At 39.1% G+C, this 19,835-nt stretch overlaps 1 protein-coding gene across 24 annotated transcripts in view; it reads left to right on the top strand.

Annotated features, from left to right (window-relative positions):
• Positions 1-19,835, top strand: part of SUGCT (succinyl-CoA:glutarate-CoA transferase) — a 529,555-nt gene that overhangs the window by 471,340 nt on the left and 38,380 nt on the right. For 6 of the 24 annotated variants that reach the window (XM_087892424.1, XM_060686145.2, XM_060686150.2 and 3 more), the window contains one exon: positions 15,981-17,456. The exons of the other annotated variants lie outside the window; for them this stretch is intronic. In XM_087892424.1, the coding sequence (XP_087748550.1) occupies positions 15,981-16,016 (36 nt within the window). In that variant the 3' untranslated portion in view covers positions 16,017-17,456. Of the gene's footprint in view, positions 1-15,980; positions 17,457-19,835 lie in introns of those variants that run through there. 24 annotated transcript variants of the gene reach the window in all.

The following is a 19,835-nucleotide window of genomic DNA, read 5'->3' as shown; positions in this document are numbered from 1 at the left end:
TATTAAAATTAATTTCATTCAATTTGGATGGTTGCTGCAGCCGACTTGCTCTGCGGAAAGCAGAGTCGTCCCACGCCATCCGGAGTCTCAGCACGTTGAAAGGGAGCCGCGCCTGTTTCCTCCCCAGTAGCGATTTTCTGGGGCTCACAGGGGCTCAACCTGCACCTTGCTCACTCTCCTCCTCCAATCCTTCAGATTTGGGAGTTTTCAAGCCGCTTCTTAGGATCGAAGCGGCTCTACAGGCAGCGGGGCTGGCGGTCCTAAGAAAGGGACCGTCTTTCGTCGGAAGCAGACAAACCGGAAGTCGACATTAAAATCTTGATCTCAGATACACTGGCCAGGATGCTGGCGGTTGGATTCCAACAGGGCGGTCAGGTACCTTTAATGGCACCAATTCCAAGGCCACAGATTCCTCCACATCAGTCTGACAGACATGCTTCCCCCTCCCAACAAGACTCCTCCTGTAGTGAGATTTCTTCATTGGAGGATGATTATCCAGAGGATTTGGAATTCTCTGAGGACGAAGGGATGACGCCAGATAGACCAGCATTCACGGGGCTTTTTCGTCCCTCAGTCATTAAGTCCATAATGTCCACCTTGGCCTTACTCCATAAAGCCAAGGTGGCCACCAACATTGGCGTTGTTGAGGACCTTACTGACCAACCTGTTCATCATTGTCACCTTTTATAAGACATTACAAACGGGACATTTATGCTTCTGCTGAGGCGTCCTTTGGGAGGAGGGTTTTGCAAAGTGTACTCTCAGCCCAGGGCCTCGGGCTCTCCTATAGATTGCTTGTCACTTCTGTATTTTTTCTCTATCAGTTGCCTCCCCCCCCCCCACCCTCGCTATTTAGCCGCTATTTCCACGCCGGGGTAATTCTAAAATTTTTCCATTTTTTTTTCCATTTTTTTTTATTTTTCAAAACATAAAATACATCTTTTTAGAGCAGCTGCTTGTTCCATCATATAATAAGTACAATTATTAAGATTCCCACAATCAATTTTCTTCCCATTTTTATCCAATTACATCTTTTTTAAAAAAAAAAAAAGAAAGAAAAAAAATCTTATTCTAAACATTTATCATTCAATTATTTCGCCCAACATTCTAGACTATAAACACCATTCTAAATCTCTATCATTTTAAACAATCAATATTTCATATACATTTCTCAATTTAAGAACCATTACGCCAAATCTATATTTCACCTCTTCTTGATCACAACTAATATCCAAATCTTATCAAAAATTTATTTCCCTTTTCTCTTAGAATTTTTACAAAATCAATCAACATTTCGCTCTGTAGTTTATTACTTCCAAAGTATTTTATTTTGATTTAGTTACTCCATAGTTATACTATTAAAATTATTTTGGCTAATTCATAGTTTATATAACTCCAATCTGATTATTTAACTGGTTCACAGTTATATTATTATTCTCCTGTAAAGTTTCTTCCACCTCATCCTAATTTTATTTTTTAGCTGGTTCACATCTTGATCTGCTGCTTTCCAGCAAGGCTTACCTCCACTCCTGACCTTAAATTATTTTGGCTGGTTCACAGTATGATTTTAACTACACACCAACCTTATCTCCTTTACTCCTCCTATATTTATAACTGGTTTGCAACTTAAATAGTTGCTTTCCAGCAGTGCTTTCCTCTGCTCCCACCTTTATTTTTAACTGGTTCACAACTATATTTCAATTGTTCCCCAGATATAGTCTCCTCCACTCCTAACTTTATATTTTTTGGCTAGTTCACAGTTTAGCTTTAGCTGTTACCCAATATATGCTTTCCTCCACTCCTAATCTATATATTAATTGGTTCGCAGCTTTACTTTAACTGTCTTCTAGTGCATATTTTCCTCCTCTCCTACCCTTATTTTTAACTAGTTCACAATTATATTTCAATTAATCCCCAGGTATAATCTCCTCCACTCCTACCTTTTTATTTTTAACTGGTTCACAGTTCATATAAACTGTTACCCAGCGTATGCTTTCCTCCACTCCTAACTCTTATTGGCTGGTCCACAATGTTGCTTTCACTGTTTTCCAGCTCATGCTTACCTCCACTCCTAACTCTTATTTTAATTTTTAACTAATTCCAAGCTTGTTTCAACTGTTTTCTAATATAATACCTTCCTCAACTCCTACCATATTTATTAACCTAGAGGAAAACCCTACTTTAGCTAATTTCCAAAATCATATTTCACATTACTCCTAGTTTCACATATTTAATTGATTAATAACATTTTGTTTTAATTATTATCTTGCTTGCATTTTCCTCCCCTCCAACTTCTCTTATTCAATCTGTTAGCTTCAAATTATTTCACAATGTATTACCCATATTGTTTTTCCTTTTATTCTCCTCCATATTTCTAATTTAAAATAAAAATATATTTTAACAGATATCTTCCAATGTCTTAAAAAACCGTTTCTTCTATATTGTTGAATCTACGGAAAATTCAAAGTTTAAGAACAAGTTAAAGCCTCCAGAGATCGTATTTTTCTTAGATCATTTGTGCTCTTATTTCTTAATCAAATTATTTGTGTATTTATATATATATTAAAACAAGGTGGTGATAGTAATAACAAGGAAAATAACAATAGTAATTACAATAAAAAAAATAGGGAAGTAATAGAGACATCAGTAAAAAGGGAAAGGGGAGTTTAAAAATAACAAAAAAAATTACACAGTTATATTAGAGAGAAAAGAGAGAAAAAAATAAAGGGGGGGGAAAGCAGATGAGAAAAGAGTAAAACAAAGAGAAAAAAGAAAGATAAGAAATAAAAAGAAAGCATGGAGAAGAAAAATATCTCCTAACATTAATCATTCACCCAATAACCATTACATCCATTTGAATCAAAATGTGATATTTTGTTATCTTGTTACTTGATTTATTCCATTGTTTTTTTTTCTCCAATCTGTCCAAATGTATTCCTTTTTCCTTTCAACGTCATCAAAGTTATAAGTTCTGCAGAATTAATTCTGGAACTATTCCATATATGGTATCATCATGTCTTCCTTTTGTTGCCACACCTTTCTCTTATAATCACTTTTATTTAGTTCAGTTTCCATTATTCCATTTAATTTCTTCTTTCAAATCTTCCATAAGTTCTCCAGTGAACAGATTATGTATCAGAAGCCAAGGTCTCTAAGTCTTTTCTCAGTGTCAATTCAGTACAAGTAACAAGCAACATAGTTTCTCTTTTCAATTAACAAATAGTCTGGGATTCATACTTTCACTTCAGAGCTAGGAGCCATTTTATCCATCACCATTTGTCTTTTGTCTTTACTTTTAAAACATAGTTGTTTCCTCTTCTCCTTCCTCCCTCCCAGATATAATCCTGTCTCACTCTACAAAATCAGTCTAGCCTCATGTATCCACAGGAAAAATAAAAATAAAAATAGTTTAAAAATTGTAACTAAGCCATTTCCACACAGTCATAATAAGTGCTTTCTATCAAACAGCTCCTTTGTCTTTTAACCCCTGTAGTTGTTAGCCATTATTAAAACAGGGGCTCACTTGTTGCAATCCACATCTGAGGGCAGCTCCCGCCTGGGCAATTGTTAAACTCACCTGGCATACAAGCTCCCTGTTCTTCTCTGCTTCTCCTCCTCTCCTCCAGCACGATCTTTGTTCCCGGTTGCTGCGGTTTCGGGACAGTCGCTATGGCTGTCGTTCCACTGCCACCAGCGTGAAGGGAAAGCATCCGGCTCCGAGGAACCTGCCCGTTCCTCTCGGCCGCCCAAGGGGTCCCTTCTTATCCCCCTTTCCCTTCAAGACAGGGGAGATCCAAAGACCTGTCAGCGGCAGCTTGGCAGACGCTTTTCCCGTCTGTATCCCTGTAGCGCCAACTGGAAGTCCTAATTTTTCAATTTTTCTTTTATTATCTGTGAGTTGGCCAATCCTCACCCGGTACCAGTACTCTGTCCAAATCTTCACTCCTGCACAACACTTATTCCGGATGTTTTGGTTTCATGGCGATTCACACTGATTGCCGCCCCCCATCGCCGGATCGCAGAGTTTTCTTGGGCTTTCCGAGGAACTTGCCTGCTCCTCTGTAGCTACCAAGCTGCCTCTCCTTCTTCACTGTCCCTACAGGACAGATCTGATCCGAAGACCCCCCGGCGACAGTTTATCTGGCTGGGTTTCGCCAGGCTCATCAGAGCCTGGTATTTTCCCAACCAGTCATGCTGCTCGCTTTCAGAAACTCCATAAATATCAAAAGTATGGGCAATATATTGGGACATGAAACCAGATCTATAAATATATAACAAAAAAGCCTATAGAACAGGATGCTAGTAGTCTGAACTTCCTTTCAGTAGAGGTCCTAGAGCTGCCATTCCCTAGTTTCCAGATTGATATGACACTTTTCACATTCTCTTTAACCCCAGTGCGTAACACAGGAGTTTCATGAATTATACTGCTTTCTGGCAATTAAAAAGTGAAAAAAATATTTTTCTTGTTTTAAACTAAGAAAATAACTTAGAGCCCATTTTATAATTTGGGAAATTGTAATGGTATTATAGCTATCCAGTATTAAACAATTAACTATATATAAAACTGGATGAAGCCAATTAAAACTCCAATATCTCAGGGGCTGCCACAAAGAAGAGGGAGTCAAGCTATTCTCCAAAGCACCTGAGGGCAGGACAAGAAGCAATGGGTGGAAAATAATCAATCTAGAATCTAAGGAGAAATTTCTTCTCCTTAGAAATTTACAGTTAGAACAATTAATCAGTGGAACAACTTTCCTCCAGAAGCTGTAAATCTCCAACACTGGAAGCTTTTAAGAAGAAATTGGATAACCATCTGTCTGAAATGGTATAGGGTTTCCTGTCTAAACAGGGGGTTGGACTAGAAGACCTCCAAGGTCCCTTCCAACTCTGCTGTTCTGTTCTGTTCTGTTCTATTTTCTATTCTATTCTATTCTATTCTATTCTATTCTATTCTATTCTATTCTATTCTATTCTATTCTAAATACGGTGTTTTAACTGGATACATATTTCTGTTAAAATTTGGATTAAAAAACTTAATTTGTGCCTATACTCTTAAAAATTAATGTAGTGGGATTCTTGGCATATTTATTTGTAACATGGACTAAGAAAATATTGAACTGGAGCTAAGTAAGCTACTCTGTGAAATAATTCAGCGAGACCATTCTCAGAAAATTGCTATTCAGCCTTTGTCTGAAGACTGTCCAGGAAGAGAGAACACACCACTTCTTTAAAAGATTAACTCACATTTATGCAGTTACTCCTAATGTGAAGAAGTCTGTCCCAAAGGTCATATTCTGTCCTTATTTAAGGATCAAGGCGGTTTTGTGTTCTCCATGATGATTTGTCTGTAATTTCCGACACTGACACTGGGATGAAGTTTTTCTCTGACACTATGTATATATTTCTCAGTTTCATAAAGCTACTGGTTTTCTATTACATAACAACCAGTATTACCTTCAAGTTGAGAGAATTTCTCATGCAGCTTTCTGGATCTAGCTCACTGTTCATAAAATAAAGTTGTATTCCATTTAATAAATATAATTGAATAAGCTATTTACTATATGCACAGTAGCTTTTTAAAAAGGTAAGGAAAATGTGTTTTATTATGCAAGGACTTGTGTTTCAGTCAGCTGACAACTATACATACATACTATGTATGTATGTAAGTATGTATGCATGCATGCATGCATGCATGTATCTAGCTGTAGTTCATGTCAATATTGAAACTTGAAACATAAATGCCAGCCTGGCTTCCAAAGGGAGGAATTTCCTAAGAAAAGGGAGGGCATTTTCTTCCGTCTTCATATTTTATGCCATCCAAAGTTGAATGCAAAGGAAAATGTTTATGGCAGGTAACAATTTCTAGCAGCTGTATTTAGAAATAGCTGCTCCCCTGAATATCATTGACCAAGCATGAGCCATGTAATATTTAAAGCAGTATAAACTTTCCGTATTGGACTGGGAAGTGTATACATAGACTAATTATTTACTGTTATAAATATAGACAGCACAGATTCAAAAACACTTTGTCCAGTGGTGAAATTCAAAAATTTTCCATACCTGTTCTGTGGGCGTGGCTTGGTGGTCATGTGCCTGGGTGGGCATGGCTTAGTAGTCATGTGACCGGGAAAATCAACTATCACTCTTTACACAAAAATAACACAAAAGCTACACAACTGACTCACACAAAATGCAAAAGCAGCTGGACTTCACACAAAATGGCCCCTGCAACAAACAGGAACCTCACAGAGTCACAGAGAGCTCAAAAACAAACGATCACACTTTACACAAAAATTCAAGCAATAGGTAGTAAAAAAATGCTTTAAAAAGTAAAAAAAAAAGTTCCCATTATCATGTGGCACAGCTGATTGTCACAACTGATCATCTGAACTTTTTTTTTACTTTTTAAAGCATCTTTTTTACTACTGGTTCGGGCAAACTAGTAGCATTTTTACTACCGGTTTGGGTGAACCGGCCCGAACAGGTAGCATTTCACCCCTGACTTTGTCCTTGTGAAAAAGTGGCTATCATAGAGTATGGCAGTATCTGTGCAGAGCTCCTTCAGAGGCATTCTGATACAACAATAAAATAATTGTTTTCTCCTATTTCTTACTCCGGTTATTTTAAAAATCCTGTTCTGCTTATGATTTTGTGCAGTGGTGTTGATTTTTTAAATTTCTTTCTTCATCCAAGCAATATTTTGAATGACCATGACATTAGAAAATTACTATTTTTCATTTTTTCTCAACTGTGACCAATATGAGTAAAACACATATACTGTGCGCACAATTATTAGTTGTACTTTTGAGGATTGATTTTTATTATTGAACAACTGCAGTGCTCTTGGTCAATCCAAAATGTTAAGAAACTGCACACCTGAATATTTAAGAAAGAAAAAGTGAGGTTTGGGCTTTCTTAGGAGAATATCTATGTGCGCACAATTGCAATTACTAGTGTGCACAGTTATTATGCCACAGAATGAAAAATGAAAATTTTCCATTTTCACTCATTTATTTTCTGTTAAAGTGAGAATAATAAACAAACACATCAAAATTTACAAATAAACATTTCTGACATTTCCCTCCAAAAAAATCAGTGACCAAAATAGCCACCCTTCTTTTCAATAATAGTCATAAGCCTTCCATTCATGGAGACTATCCGTTTCTTGATATGTTGACGATTAACTGTTTGTGCAGCAGCAATGACAGCCTCCCAGACCTGTTCAGAGAGGTGTGCTGTTTTTCTTCACTGTAAATCTCCCATTTAAGAAGGGCCCACAAGTTCTCAATATGGTTTAGGTCAGGTGAGGAAGGGAGTCATGCAGTGGTAGGATTCATATAATTTAACAACTGGTTCACCCAGGGTCAGGTTGGCTGTCGTGGGAGGTTCCATCCCCGTCCTCCAGCTCCGCCACATATGGGGGATGAGCCTCCTGCAAAGGCCAACCTGACCCTGGGTTAACTGGCTGTTAAATTATCACCACTACACCACTATTGAATGGATCCTGGGTGCTGCTCTGCAATGGAGAAAAGGGAAATGGATTGGCTGGCATGAGGAAAGAAGGAGGAGCAGGGAGAAGAAAGAGGAAAACGGCCTCCTCCCCTTGCGCTGGCCGTTCTGTTGCCTGTTTCTCCTTTGCAGTATGGTGCAGTGCTGCACAGCTTGCCCCACCCACCCACCACTACTCAGATGTCCTCACTTCCCCCAAGCATTTCTTTGCCTACCTGATTTCCAGGTCCATCACATTTCTCCTTCACGTTTCTCGCCATCATGTTCAGGGAAACAAGTTTGTGGGACTAAAAAAGAAAGTTCAATCAATCAATTCCAATTTTGCAAGATCTTTTTTTTTTTCATGAGGTGTTGGAATTGATTGCTTGAACTTTTTTTTTTTTTAATCCTACAAATTTTGCTTTCCCTCCACATGACAGCGAGAAACGCGACTGAGAAACACCACAGACCTGGAAGGAAGGAAGAAAAGAAAGAGAGAGGGGGGGGAGAGAAAGAAAAGAAAGAAAGAAAGAAGGAAGGAAGAAAGAAAGAAAGAAAGAAAGAAAGAAAGAAAGAAAGAAAGAAAGAAAGAAAGAAAGAAAGAAAAACTTTATTTTCATTGTATGGGTATACACAGTATACCCATACAATGAAATTCACTTAACACCCAAAGACCAGGTCCAACACACATAACAATCCCCAAACACACTCCCACCCACCACAGTTCTACACTCCTAAACCACCCAAACATCCACACAACAGACCAAGTAATACTGTCCAACAGCTCACTGATGGTGGCCCTTTAGTTCATTGTTGAGTGCAATTATACTCTGGGATAAAAACTATTCAGAAAACATGTGATCCAAGTTTTAATTGTTCTGTATCTTCTGCCAGAAGGCAACAGTCCAGAAAGATTGTAAGCAGGATGGAAAGAGTCTCTGAGAATGTTATGCAACTTTCTCAAACAGCGAGATTCGAAGATGTCATCCAGGGCTGGTAGCTGGAGTCCGATGATATTCTGGGCAGTTTTAATGATTCTCTGTAGAGCTTTTTTGTCCACTACAGACCTACTCCCATACCATGCAAGAATGCCGTATGTCAGGACACTCTCAATGGTGCTGCGATAGTAGGACAGAAGTAGATGCTGAGATAGATTTATCTTCCTGAGCATTCTCAGGAAGTACAGCCTCTTCTGTGCCTTCTTTACAAGCATGTTAGCATTCATAGTCCATGAGAGGTCCTCCGAGATATAAATGCCCAGAAATTTAAAACTATCGACCCTCTCCACCTCCTCACCATTTATATACAATGGTAGATGTACATCTCTCTTCTTCCTGAAGTCAATTATAAATTATTTAGTTTTTGTGGTGTTAAGTGTGAGATTATTTTCATTACACCACAATGTCAGCCCTTGTACTTCCTTCCTGTAAGCAGACTCATTGTTCTTATTAATGAGCCCCACCACTGTTGTGTCATCCGCAAATTTAATAATTGCGTTGGTGTTATACAATGGGGTGCAGTCATGTGTGTACAAGGAATAAAGGAAAGGCTTAGTACACAACCCTGGGGGGCTCCTGTGCTTAGTATCAGAGTAGAGGAATGGTGAGATCCCATCCTTACTGACTGTGGCCTACCTGTCAGAAAATCCCTTATCCACAAACAAATCCTCTGATTTATACCCAAATTGGGCATTTTAAAAAACAACCTGTTGGGTAAAATGGTGTTAAAGGTAGGGCTATAATCCACAAATAACAGTCTTGCATATGTCCCCTGTTGTTCCAAGTGATTCAATACAGTATGGACAACAAGAGACATAGCATTGTCAGTTGTTCTATTACCCCTATATGCAAATAGGTATGAAATCAAGTAGGCAAAGAAATGCTTGGAGGAAGTGAGAGCATCTGCAGGCATTGAAACAGGCCCATCTCTCTCCAGCAGTTGCCCAGGCCCACCGGAGGGAAGGCTGGCACTTAAACACGGTGGCATTCCAGCTCTGGCCGGGAAGGGGTAGCTGGTATGGATGCTGCAGACAGGAGGCACACTCGCTTCAGCATCCTCCCCGATCTTCTGGTGCTCTGCCAGCATTTGGCCCTGGGCTGCACCTGATGCACAGGCCTTGCCCCACCCCATCACCTGCTGTAAACTACGAGAGTTTTCACCTGAGTGACATGATCGAAAGTTTCTGTCACTCCTCTCTTGCACTTTTGAAGATTTTTTTCTTCCTGCCTGGAAGGAAGTTGAATGAAAACAAGAAACATTTTCCGGAACATGTCTAACTGATTCATTGAACTCAGCAAAAAATTAACTATCAGTTCTACCGAACCAGTACGAACTGGCTGAATCCCACCACTTGGGCCATGTCATTATTCTTTCATTTTTAAGGCCTTTACTGGCTAGCCATGCAATGGAGTACTTCAATGCATGCAATGGAGCATTGTCCTGCATAAAAATTATGGCCTTCTTGTTTCTTGTGACCCTGTTGACTATTTGCAACAAAACGTTTGATCATTCTGTGATCACGCCCGAATATTTTAGCAATCAAGTTTATACAGCTTGGAGATGGAAAATATGCATTAAAAATGATGATAAGGTCAAAATAGTCACTTGCGTAATAATTGTGCACACAGTGTATATGCAACCACATTTGTGTATGTGTGTTTGTACACACACACACACACACACACACACACACACACACACCCCTACCTCTCTTATTTAGGGGAGAGAGAGAATTCATTCTCATGGGTTCCAGCTGAAAGTTGCCAGTTCACAAATGAGATAGAGAATACTCATTCAAAAGGCATAGCATAAGTTCTTTGTAAATATTTTTGAAAGAAATATAGCCTGGAGTCAGAGGTTATGCTTCACATTGAATATTCATTTTAGGAAAGAATCTGGACTTAATCTAAGATGATCAACTTTTTGGTGGCCAAAAGGTACATATATGAGCATATTTTAGTTAGAAGGGCCCTGAGCAGGGATGAAATTCACCAGGTTCTGACAGGTTCTGGAGAACTGGTAGCGGAAATTTTGAGTAGTTCGGAGAACCCGGGAAATACCACCTCTGGCTGACCCCGAGTGGGGTGAGAATGGAGATTTTGCATTGTCCTTCCCCTGCCACGCCCACAGAACCAGTAGTAAAAAAATTGAATTCCACCACTGGCCCTGAGCATGGCAGAAAGAGGACTTGAAGTCTGGAGATAAAGTTTCAGTCCTGATACAAGAGATCAGTTCAAGTTAGATGGCTTGAGTTGGGTTTCTGAAGCTGTCTGTGTGCGTGTGTATGCATGGATGGGATATTGTGGTCATAAACAACTATGATTATTATCTTCTCATGTTTCATCATTCAATCTGCAATATAATTGTTTGTATTTGTGATTCAATTACAAAACTACAAATATTTGGGTTGAGAGATGAGTACAAATACCTTTAGATGGATTTTCAATCTTGTTTGATCAGCAAAGCAATTGTTCCTTCATGCAAGGATTCCTAAATATTTAACAGAGTGATTTCTAGAAGTTGCCCTTCAAATAATGTAGACAGCCTTTCTAATTTTGTTTCTTAGTGAAGGTTGATAATCACTTGATAGTAATTATGGTGGCCAATTAAATTTTGTCCAGTGGCTTGAACAGACAGTGCTGTAGACACAATGGTAAAATACAGGTGATTGTGGTCATTAGCACTAAGAAAAATGAATAGGAATGCCAGTGAATCGTGTTCTAGTATTGTGTTTCCAAGGATCATCCAGTTATAAAGTCCTTAGTGATCTCTGACCTTGGTTGTTTGCTTGAAAATGTTTAGTTAAAGCATCAGACTAGGCAGCTGGAGACTATTAGTTCAAATCCTACCTTTGCCATGAAAGCAAAATGGTTAACTTTGATCAGTCTCACACCCCAACTACCTCACAGTGATGTTGTGGAAAAAATAAGAGGAAGGTATACAAGTAGTCCTTGATTTATGACCACAATTGAGCCCAACAATTTTATTGCTAAGTGGAACATTTGTTAAATGACTTTTGCTCCATTTTACGACCTTTCTTGCCAAATTTGATAAATGAATCACTGCAGATGCTAGCAACATGGTTGTTAAGTGAATCTGGCTTCCCCATTGACTTTGCTTGTAAGAATTTACAAAAGGTGATCATGTGACCCCGGAAAAGTGCAACTGTCATAAATATGAGTCAGTTGCCAAACATCCAAATTTTGATCATGTGACTATGAGAATACTGCAACGGTCATAAGTGTGAAAAATGGTCATAAGTCACTTTTTTTCAGTGCTGTTATAACTTTGAACAATCACTGTTGTAAATCAAAAATTACCTGTATTAGATATGTTTGCTACCTTATTTGTAAAAAATAAGATGGGAGACAAATAAATAAAAATGAATAAATTACTCAATTAGGTAACATCAGTGCAGTGAGCATGGGGTTTGCTGCTTGTTTATATATAGCAGCTTCCCTTGCCTAGGCAGCAGGGTGGATAAAAATCAATGATTTTTTTAAAAAAAATCAAAAAAATCTGATTTTTTTGATTTAAATCGGATTTTTTTAAATAAAATGCTTTTTGAGGAAAATATATTACCATCCAAAGGTTATTCCATCATGAAATAAAGATTAGTTTTTTTTAATTATGTAGAATAAGGCTATACATGTTTAATTTTTTTGGTAAATAAATTCCATTAATCCATTCACAATGTCATGCTCTTCCAGAGGTTTTTGTAAGATTATTGGGCAGTTTCTCTGCCTACAAGATATTATCACAGATGCTTGGTTTACTTTTGCAGTTCTCAAAACTGAATTTGACTCAGCAGAGATCACATGCCTCTTCTTCACAGCAAAAATGTTATAAATGAACAGAGTTGAGAAAAAGACCTTAATCCTATTCTTCTACAAACCTATGAATACAGAATCAACCCCTTCAGTGCTAAGTTTCAAGAAGTTCAGTGAATAGAATAGAAACAATATTTTTCTGAGTGTTTGGAGTGGAATAGATCTGCACAAGAAGAAAGTAAAACTAAGTGTGAGGAGGAAGGAGCAAGCAGACAAGCAGTACAATATGAAAGTGAAACTTTCTGAGCACAATACTGCACAGCCACAGACAGACAAGTCTTTGGATCTTTTTGTGTGTATGCCCTGAGGTTTATCACATTCTTTCCTTGGAGGAAAAAACCTATAATGGCAGCAGGCCGTAAAAGAGACCCAGTTTGGCAATATTTTAATGAAGTTCCTTTACCTATCGGTAAGGCAGGCATGCATGCAAACTGCAAACACTGCAACAAAGAAATGCAAGGCCTGGTGGCCCAAATGAGGCAACATCATGAGAAGTGCTGTGATGAAGATGACCAAAGAAACACATTTGAACAGGCAGGATCTTCAGATTGGTAAACATTTTTATTAAATCATATTTCTAAAGACTGCCTTGAACTGTCATGTTTGAGCAAAATTATTTTTCTTATTATTACTGCATGTTACTGTCATTTGGTACAGTTATGAAGAAAAGCAAATATTCCTTTTGGGGCAGTGCTGTGTACAATAAGCAGAAATTGTATAAACAATAAAATAACAGCATTGACTTTTTTGTTTAGGGGAATTCACCTTCAAGATCACCATCCTCCTGTTCTACAGTTTCAGAGTTATCCATCCAGAATAGTGCTTCATTAGCATCATCATCATCAGACACCCACAGCCACATATCACTATGACCTAAAAGAAAGAAAAAAACCCTTCCCTCCTGGAACCACCATAGATAAGTTTGTGATAAAAACTAGCAAATTAGAAAAAGAGTTAATTGATGAAAAAATTGCCCAGTTTGTTTATGCAACCAACTCTTCTTTCCGTCTGACTGAGAACCCACATTTCATTAATATGGTTCAGTCACAGAGACCAGGACACAGTCCACCCAGCAGAGCAGATGTTGCAGGGAAACTGCTGGATAAAGTGTATGACAGAGAAATGGAGCAATGTGCAACAGCTCTGGAGGGTAGAATTGTTAACCTAAGTATTGATGGGTGGAGTAATGTCCACAATGATCCTATTGTATGTGCTTGTATAACAACAAAAGAAGGGAAAGTCTTCCTTGCACAAACAATTGATCCGTCAGGAAATGCACACACAGCAGAATACTTACAAGAAATGGCAGTAAAAGCTATAATAACATGTGAATAAAAATTCAAATGTCTAGTATGCAGTTTGGTCACAGACAATGCTGCAAACGTATCCAAGATGAGAAGAAATTTAGAAAAGCAGGAAGGGAATACAAAGCTAATAACATATGGTTGCAGTGCTCATTTGCTGCACCTCTTAGCCAAAGACTTAAGTGTTCCAGAAATAAAGACTAATGTTGTTGAAATTGCTAAATACTTCCGTAACAATCATTTTGCTGCAGCAGCTCTGAAAAGGATGGGTGGAACCAAGCTAACGCTCCCTCAAGATGTTAGATGGAACTCTGTGGTAGACTGTTTTGAGCAGTATATCAAGAACTGGCCTATTCTGATGACGGTTTGTGAAGAAAATCGAGATAAAATAAATGGCACTGTCACGGCCAAAATCCTCAACATTGGGCTTAAGAGAAATGTTGAACATATGCTGAGCATCCTGAAACCCATCTCTGAAGCTTTAAACAAAATACAGAAAAATAGCTGTTTTATTGCTGATTTATTTATTTTATTTATTTATTTATTAGATTTTTATACCGCCCCCTCTCCCGAAGGACTCGGGGCGGTGAACAGCCAAAATTAAAAAACATACAATATAAACAATTAAAATACGTTTAAAACAGAATTAAATCTAAAATGGCTCCCCAATTTAAAACGCCTTACCCATACCCCTATAAATAAGACGAATTTAAAATTTAAAAATTTAAAATTTCCACATTTAAAAAGGGGGAAGATTTAGGCCAGGCCAGCTTGATAAAATAGAAAAGTCTTAAGCGCGCGGCGGAAGGTGCGCAGATCCGGGATCCTACGTATCTCCGGGGGGAGCTCGTTCCAAATCGTAGGTGCCCCCACAGAGAAGGCTCTCCCGCTAGGGGCCGACAGCCGACATTGTTTGGCCGACGGCACCCGGAGGAGCCCCTCTCTATGGGAGCGTACTGGCCGGTGGGAGGCTATTGGTGGTAGCAGGCGGTCCCATAAATAACCAGGTCCTAAGCCATGGAGCGCTTTAAAGGTGATAACCAGAACCTTGAAGCGCACTCGGAAGACCACCGGGAGCCAGTGCAGCTCGCGCAGGAGAGGTGTCACATGGGAACTCCATGTCGCTCCCATCACCACCCGCGCGGCCGCACTCTGCGCCAGTTGGAGCCTCCGAGTGCACCTCAAGGGGAGCCCCATGTAGAGAGCGTTGCAGTAGTCCAGACGAGAAGTAACGAGGGCATGAGTGACTGTGTGTAGGGAGTCCCGATCTAGATAGGGACGCAACTGGCGGATCAGGCGAACCTGATGAAAAATCCTCCCGGACACGGCCGTCACATGCTCTTCTAACGACAGCCGTGAATCCAGGAGGACACCCAGGTTGTGAGCCCTGTCCGTGGGGGCCAATGATTCGCCCCCAATAGTCAGCGATGGCACTAGCTGACTATATCGGGACATCGGAAACCACAGCCACTCGGTCTTGGATGGGTTGAGCCTGAGCCTGTTCCTCCCCATCCAGATCCGTACGGCCTCCAGGCACTGGGACATCACTTCAAGGGCATCATTGGGGTGGTCCGGGGTGGAGATGTACAGCTGGGTGTCATCCGCGTACTGATGGTACTTCACCCCAAAACCACGGATGATCTCGCCCAGCGGCTTTACATAAATGTTGAACAAAAGGGGCGAGAGGACCGATCCCTGCGGCACCCCACATATGAGGGGCCTCGGGGTCGACCTCTGCCCCCCTGTCAACACAGACTGCGACCGGTCGGAGAGAAAGGAGGAGAACCACCTTAGTACGGTGCCTCCCACCCCCAACTCTTCCAACCGGTGTAGCATGATACCATGGTCGATGGTATCAAAAGCCGCTGATGCTGTTGAAATTTGGAAGGAACTGAGTGAACACTTAAAAACAGAACTACACATGGACAGAATTAAATTACAAGCATTAAAAAAACAAATGGGACAAGTACTGTCTCCAGCTCATTTTTTGGCAAATATTGTCAATATCCAGTATCAGGGTTAAAACTTAAGTGCTGAGGAAGAGGAGTTAGCTATGACATGGGTATCCAGCAATCATCCATCTGTAATGCCAACTATAATAAACTTCAAAGCTAAGGGGGAATCATTCAAGAAATATATGTTTGCTGAAGATATTTTAAAGAAAGTCACACCAATGAATTGGTGGAAGTCACTTAAGCATTTAGATTTAGAGATTGTTCAAGTAATGATTTCACTTTTAACAGCAGTAGCTTCTTCTGCAGGCGTTGAAAGAATATTCTCTTCCTTTGGACTCATTCATTCTAAATTGAGAAATCGTTTGGGACCCGATAAAGCAGGAAAGCTTGTTTTTCTTTTCCAGATTATGAACAAAGAAGAAGATGAAGATGACAAGTGAGCTACAGAGGACAGTATTTAAGTTTTTCATGTGTAGGCTAGGCTGACAGTCTAAGTTTCTTAATATATATATATATTGTTTAGCCAAATTAGTTAACAAACATGGATGTTTGTTTAAGCAAATAACATATGCTGTAATGTTATTGTTTCAGTTGAATAAATCTATTTAAATTGTTATTATTAAGGTAATGATTATTTTTCTCCTTCCTAAGTACAACAGAAAAGTTGTCCAAATATGAATCATTAACCTATTAAACTGGGGATAAAAAAACTAATATGAAAAGTTGTTATTCTAAAAATCTTCATCTGCTTGCATATTAAAGTTATACCAGCAAGAATTAGTCTTTATGTAGAAAACTATGATTTAAATCAAGCCTTACTGACTAGTGATTTAAATCGTGATTTAAATCAGTTTGATTTAAATCAAATCCACCCTGCTAGGCAGCAAATCTGAAATTCCCCTTTATTTTTGCAGAATGCATGCACTGTATATGTGGCTAAAACATCATCACCCTTAATGAAGATAGTATCAGTATTTGATTGGAGAAAGCAGGAAGAAAGATCCCAAAGTATCCCAATCAATACTATTTTGTTACAGACTGTAGTTGGCATCCATAGTGAGGAAAATATTTTATGATCTCGTGGCAAAATTGAAGATTCCTACTACTTAAATCAGAGCAGACATGATTTGCTTAAGGTGACAAAGAAATCTGCAGCAAAAGTGGAAATAAGAAACAGATCTTTTCCTACTCAGTATTTCCCTGGTTCTAACTTCAAGTCAGTATAGGATAAGGTGACCAGACGTCCCGCTTTTGGCGGGACAGTCCCAATTTTTAGCAATTTGTCCCGCATCCCGCGGGGTTTTAAAAAAGTCCCAATTTTTCATTCTGCCTCCTGAGTCCCGGCTGCCTCCTGAGTCCCAGCTGATGGCTAGAGGGAAAAAAACTGTTTAAACTCTTGCCGCGGGGCTTCAAAGGGCCTCCCTACAGGTGATCAGTGTAAAACAGCGGTTCTCAACCTGGGGGTCGCGACCCCTTTGGGGGTCGAATGGCCATTTCACAGGGGTCACCAAAGCCCTCTCTTGCCCCCCCCCACGCCTTCACTCACCCTCACCCTCTGCCTCTGTTGGATTGCCCGGTCACCGTTCGCTTACCCTGCCCACTCCCAATCTATTAATGCCTCCAGAGTCCCAGCTGATGGCTAGAGGGAAAAAAAAACTTTAAATTCTTGCCATGGGGCTTCAAAGAGCTAGCTGCAAAGAGGTAAATTCCTGGAGCAGATTTTTTTCCCTCTAGCTATCCTGAAAAAGCGAAATTGAAAGTAAGCAGGCTGCAACATGACAAAATGAGGCAGAGAGATTTCTTTTTTTTTTTCCTCACCAAAAAAGGTAGGTGCAAACTGCAAACAATGGGAAATTTAGGGCAAAAGAGGAGAGTTCCAAGATTTTAAAACACAAAAGAAAAAAAGCTCTATTTAACTAGGGAATTGTAATAATTGAGATACTATTAATTGGTTAAGTTGTGGTTTGGAGGAATATATGGGGGAAATTATTTGGTTTATTATTATTGGTAAATATAATTGATTTGTAAGAAATTGGAATATTCATGTTCATATTGATTAATATACAAAAAAGATAGTTATATAACTAATTGATTTATATTAAAATGTTGAATTTGTATTAAACCACTGTATTACATAATTAACCAATGTGAGGATGGATATAAAAATAGATGACAATGCGAAGGGGTATAATATAGAATAGAAGGGAAAAATTGAATTTGATTAAGATTAGAGATTAGGATGAAGGGTAATATTGTTTTTTTAAAAAAATAGATGAGGAATAAATATAGTAAAAAGGAAATATAGAAATTGTAACTTTAATTGAAATGACTTAATACTGTGTTGGAAGAAATACCCTTCTGGGTTCTGCTCCAAGTGGGGAAAAAGACACTGGAAACATGGAGACTGCTTGGAAAGATGGTTTAATGGTGGACAGGATCACATGGCTTGATGGGGCCCATTGTGTTAGTTTCTGTTGCTATTGTGTTGCAAATGTCCTTTGACAAAGGATTGACTTTTTGCCTCTGGCCCATTAACAAAGGGTGGGGGGCAGGAGGGTGGGAGCTGCTTTGTCTGTAAAATATGCTTCTCCATTTCTCATCCAGGTAGGGAAATATAATATTCTGCCTTTTTAATATTTCCCAAAATATTTCATTCTTCTAGGAAAGGGGTGGGTGCTAACCTCCTACAACTGTTTAAATTTGTGAACCGGCCAAATACTCTGTTCAAAGAAAATACGTTGTATGTTTGTATATGTGTTTCTAATTATTGCTATTTATTGCTATTTATTCTCTTTTATTCTTTAAAGTTTAACAATTCATTCTTTATCTTAATATCTTAATATTTGTTTGGGGTTGGCTTTCTTCCCTTTCATCTTTTTTATTGTACAGCAATCTTTCTCCTCAAACCTACCACCTCTGTCTTTTCTTTCTTACTTACTTTCTCTTCCCCCCTCTTCTTCTTCTCCCTACTTCCTCTTTCTTTCTCTTTCTCCTCCTCTCTTCCTCCCTCTCTTACCTTCACTCTTACTCTAATTTCCCTTCCCTTCCTTCATCCCTCTCTATTGCTGTATCCTTTTATGCATATGGACTACTCAGAGGGCTGAAAAAGTTATTTTTGACTGGTCCTCGCACTTTTGACCAGTCCCGAACTTACGACTGTCCTTACAATTTACGTATTTGCGCTATCTTGTCACCATGGTGAAAAGAAGCAGTTGTGAAATGAGTGACACGGTTGTTAAGAATGGTACAATGGGCATAAATGATGACCAGTCATAACTGCGAAGACCGGTCAAAAGTGCGAGGACTTGTCAGAAATCACATTTTTCAGCCCTCTGGGTAGTCCTTTTGTGCACAGGGACTACTCAGAGGCTGAAAAAGTTATTTTTGACTGGTCCTCGCACTTTTGACCAGTCCTCGAATTTACGATTGTCCTCACATTTTACGTTTTTTGCCCTATCTTATACCATGTTGAAGAGAAGCAGTTGTGAAATGAGTGACATGGTTGTTAAGAATGCTGCACAGGCATAAATGTGAGGATGGTCATAAGTGTGAGGACCAGTCAAAAGTGCGAGGACCTGTCAGAAATGACTTTTTTCAGCCTATACATATAGCCATGGCTACCTGGTCACATGACCAGCTAGCCATGCTCACCCAGTCACATGACCTCCAAGCCACACCCACAAAATAAGCCACGCCCACAGAACCGGTAGTAAAAAAATTTAGAACCCACCCTTGGTTGGGGGTCACCACAACATGAGGAACTGTATTAAAGGGTCGCGGCATTAGGAAGGTTAAGAACCACTGGTGTAAAGAGTTCCTGGAGCAGATTTTTTTTTCCCTAGCTATGCTGAAAAAGCGAAAGCGAAAGCAGGGTCTTTGCTGCAACATGACAAAATGAGGCAGAGAGAGATTTCTTTTTCTTTTTCCTCATCAAAAAAGGTAGGTGCAAAACTGCAAGCAATGGGAAATTTAGGAGAGTTCAAGATTTTAAAACACAAAAGAAAAAAAGCTCTATTTAACTAGGGAATTGTAATAATTGAGATACTATTAATTGTATATTGTGTTGAAAGCAGAAATGGTTAAGTTGTGGTTTGGAGGAATATATGGGGGAAATTATTTGGTTTATTATTATTGGTAAATATAATTAATTGATTTGTAAGAAATTGGATTGCATGGAAATAATTGGAATATTCATGTTCATATTCATATACAAAAAAGATAGTTATATAACTAATTGATTTATATTAAAATGTTGAATT

This window comes from Pantherophis guttatus, chromosome 4 (assembly GCF_059756535.1).
Source record: "Pantherophis guttatus breed Tessera chromosome 4, ASM5975653v1, whole genome shotgun sequence".
NCBI classification, from domain to species: Eukaryota; Metazoa; Chordata; class Lepidosauria; order Squamata; family Colubridae; genus Pantherophis; species Pantherophis guttatus.
The sequence above is the reverse complement of the archived record's forward strand: the minus strand, read 5'-3'. Positions and strand labels throughout refer to the sequence as shown.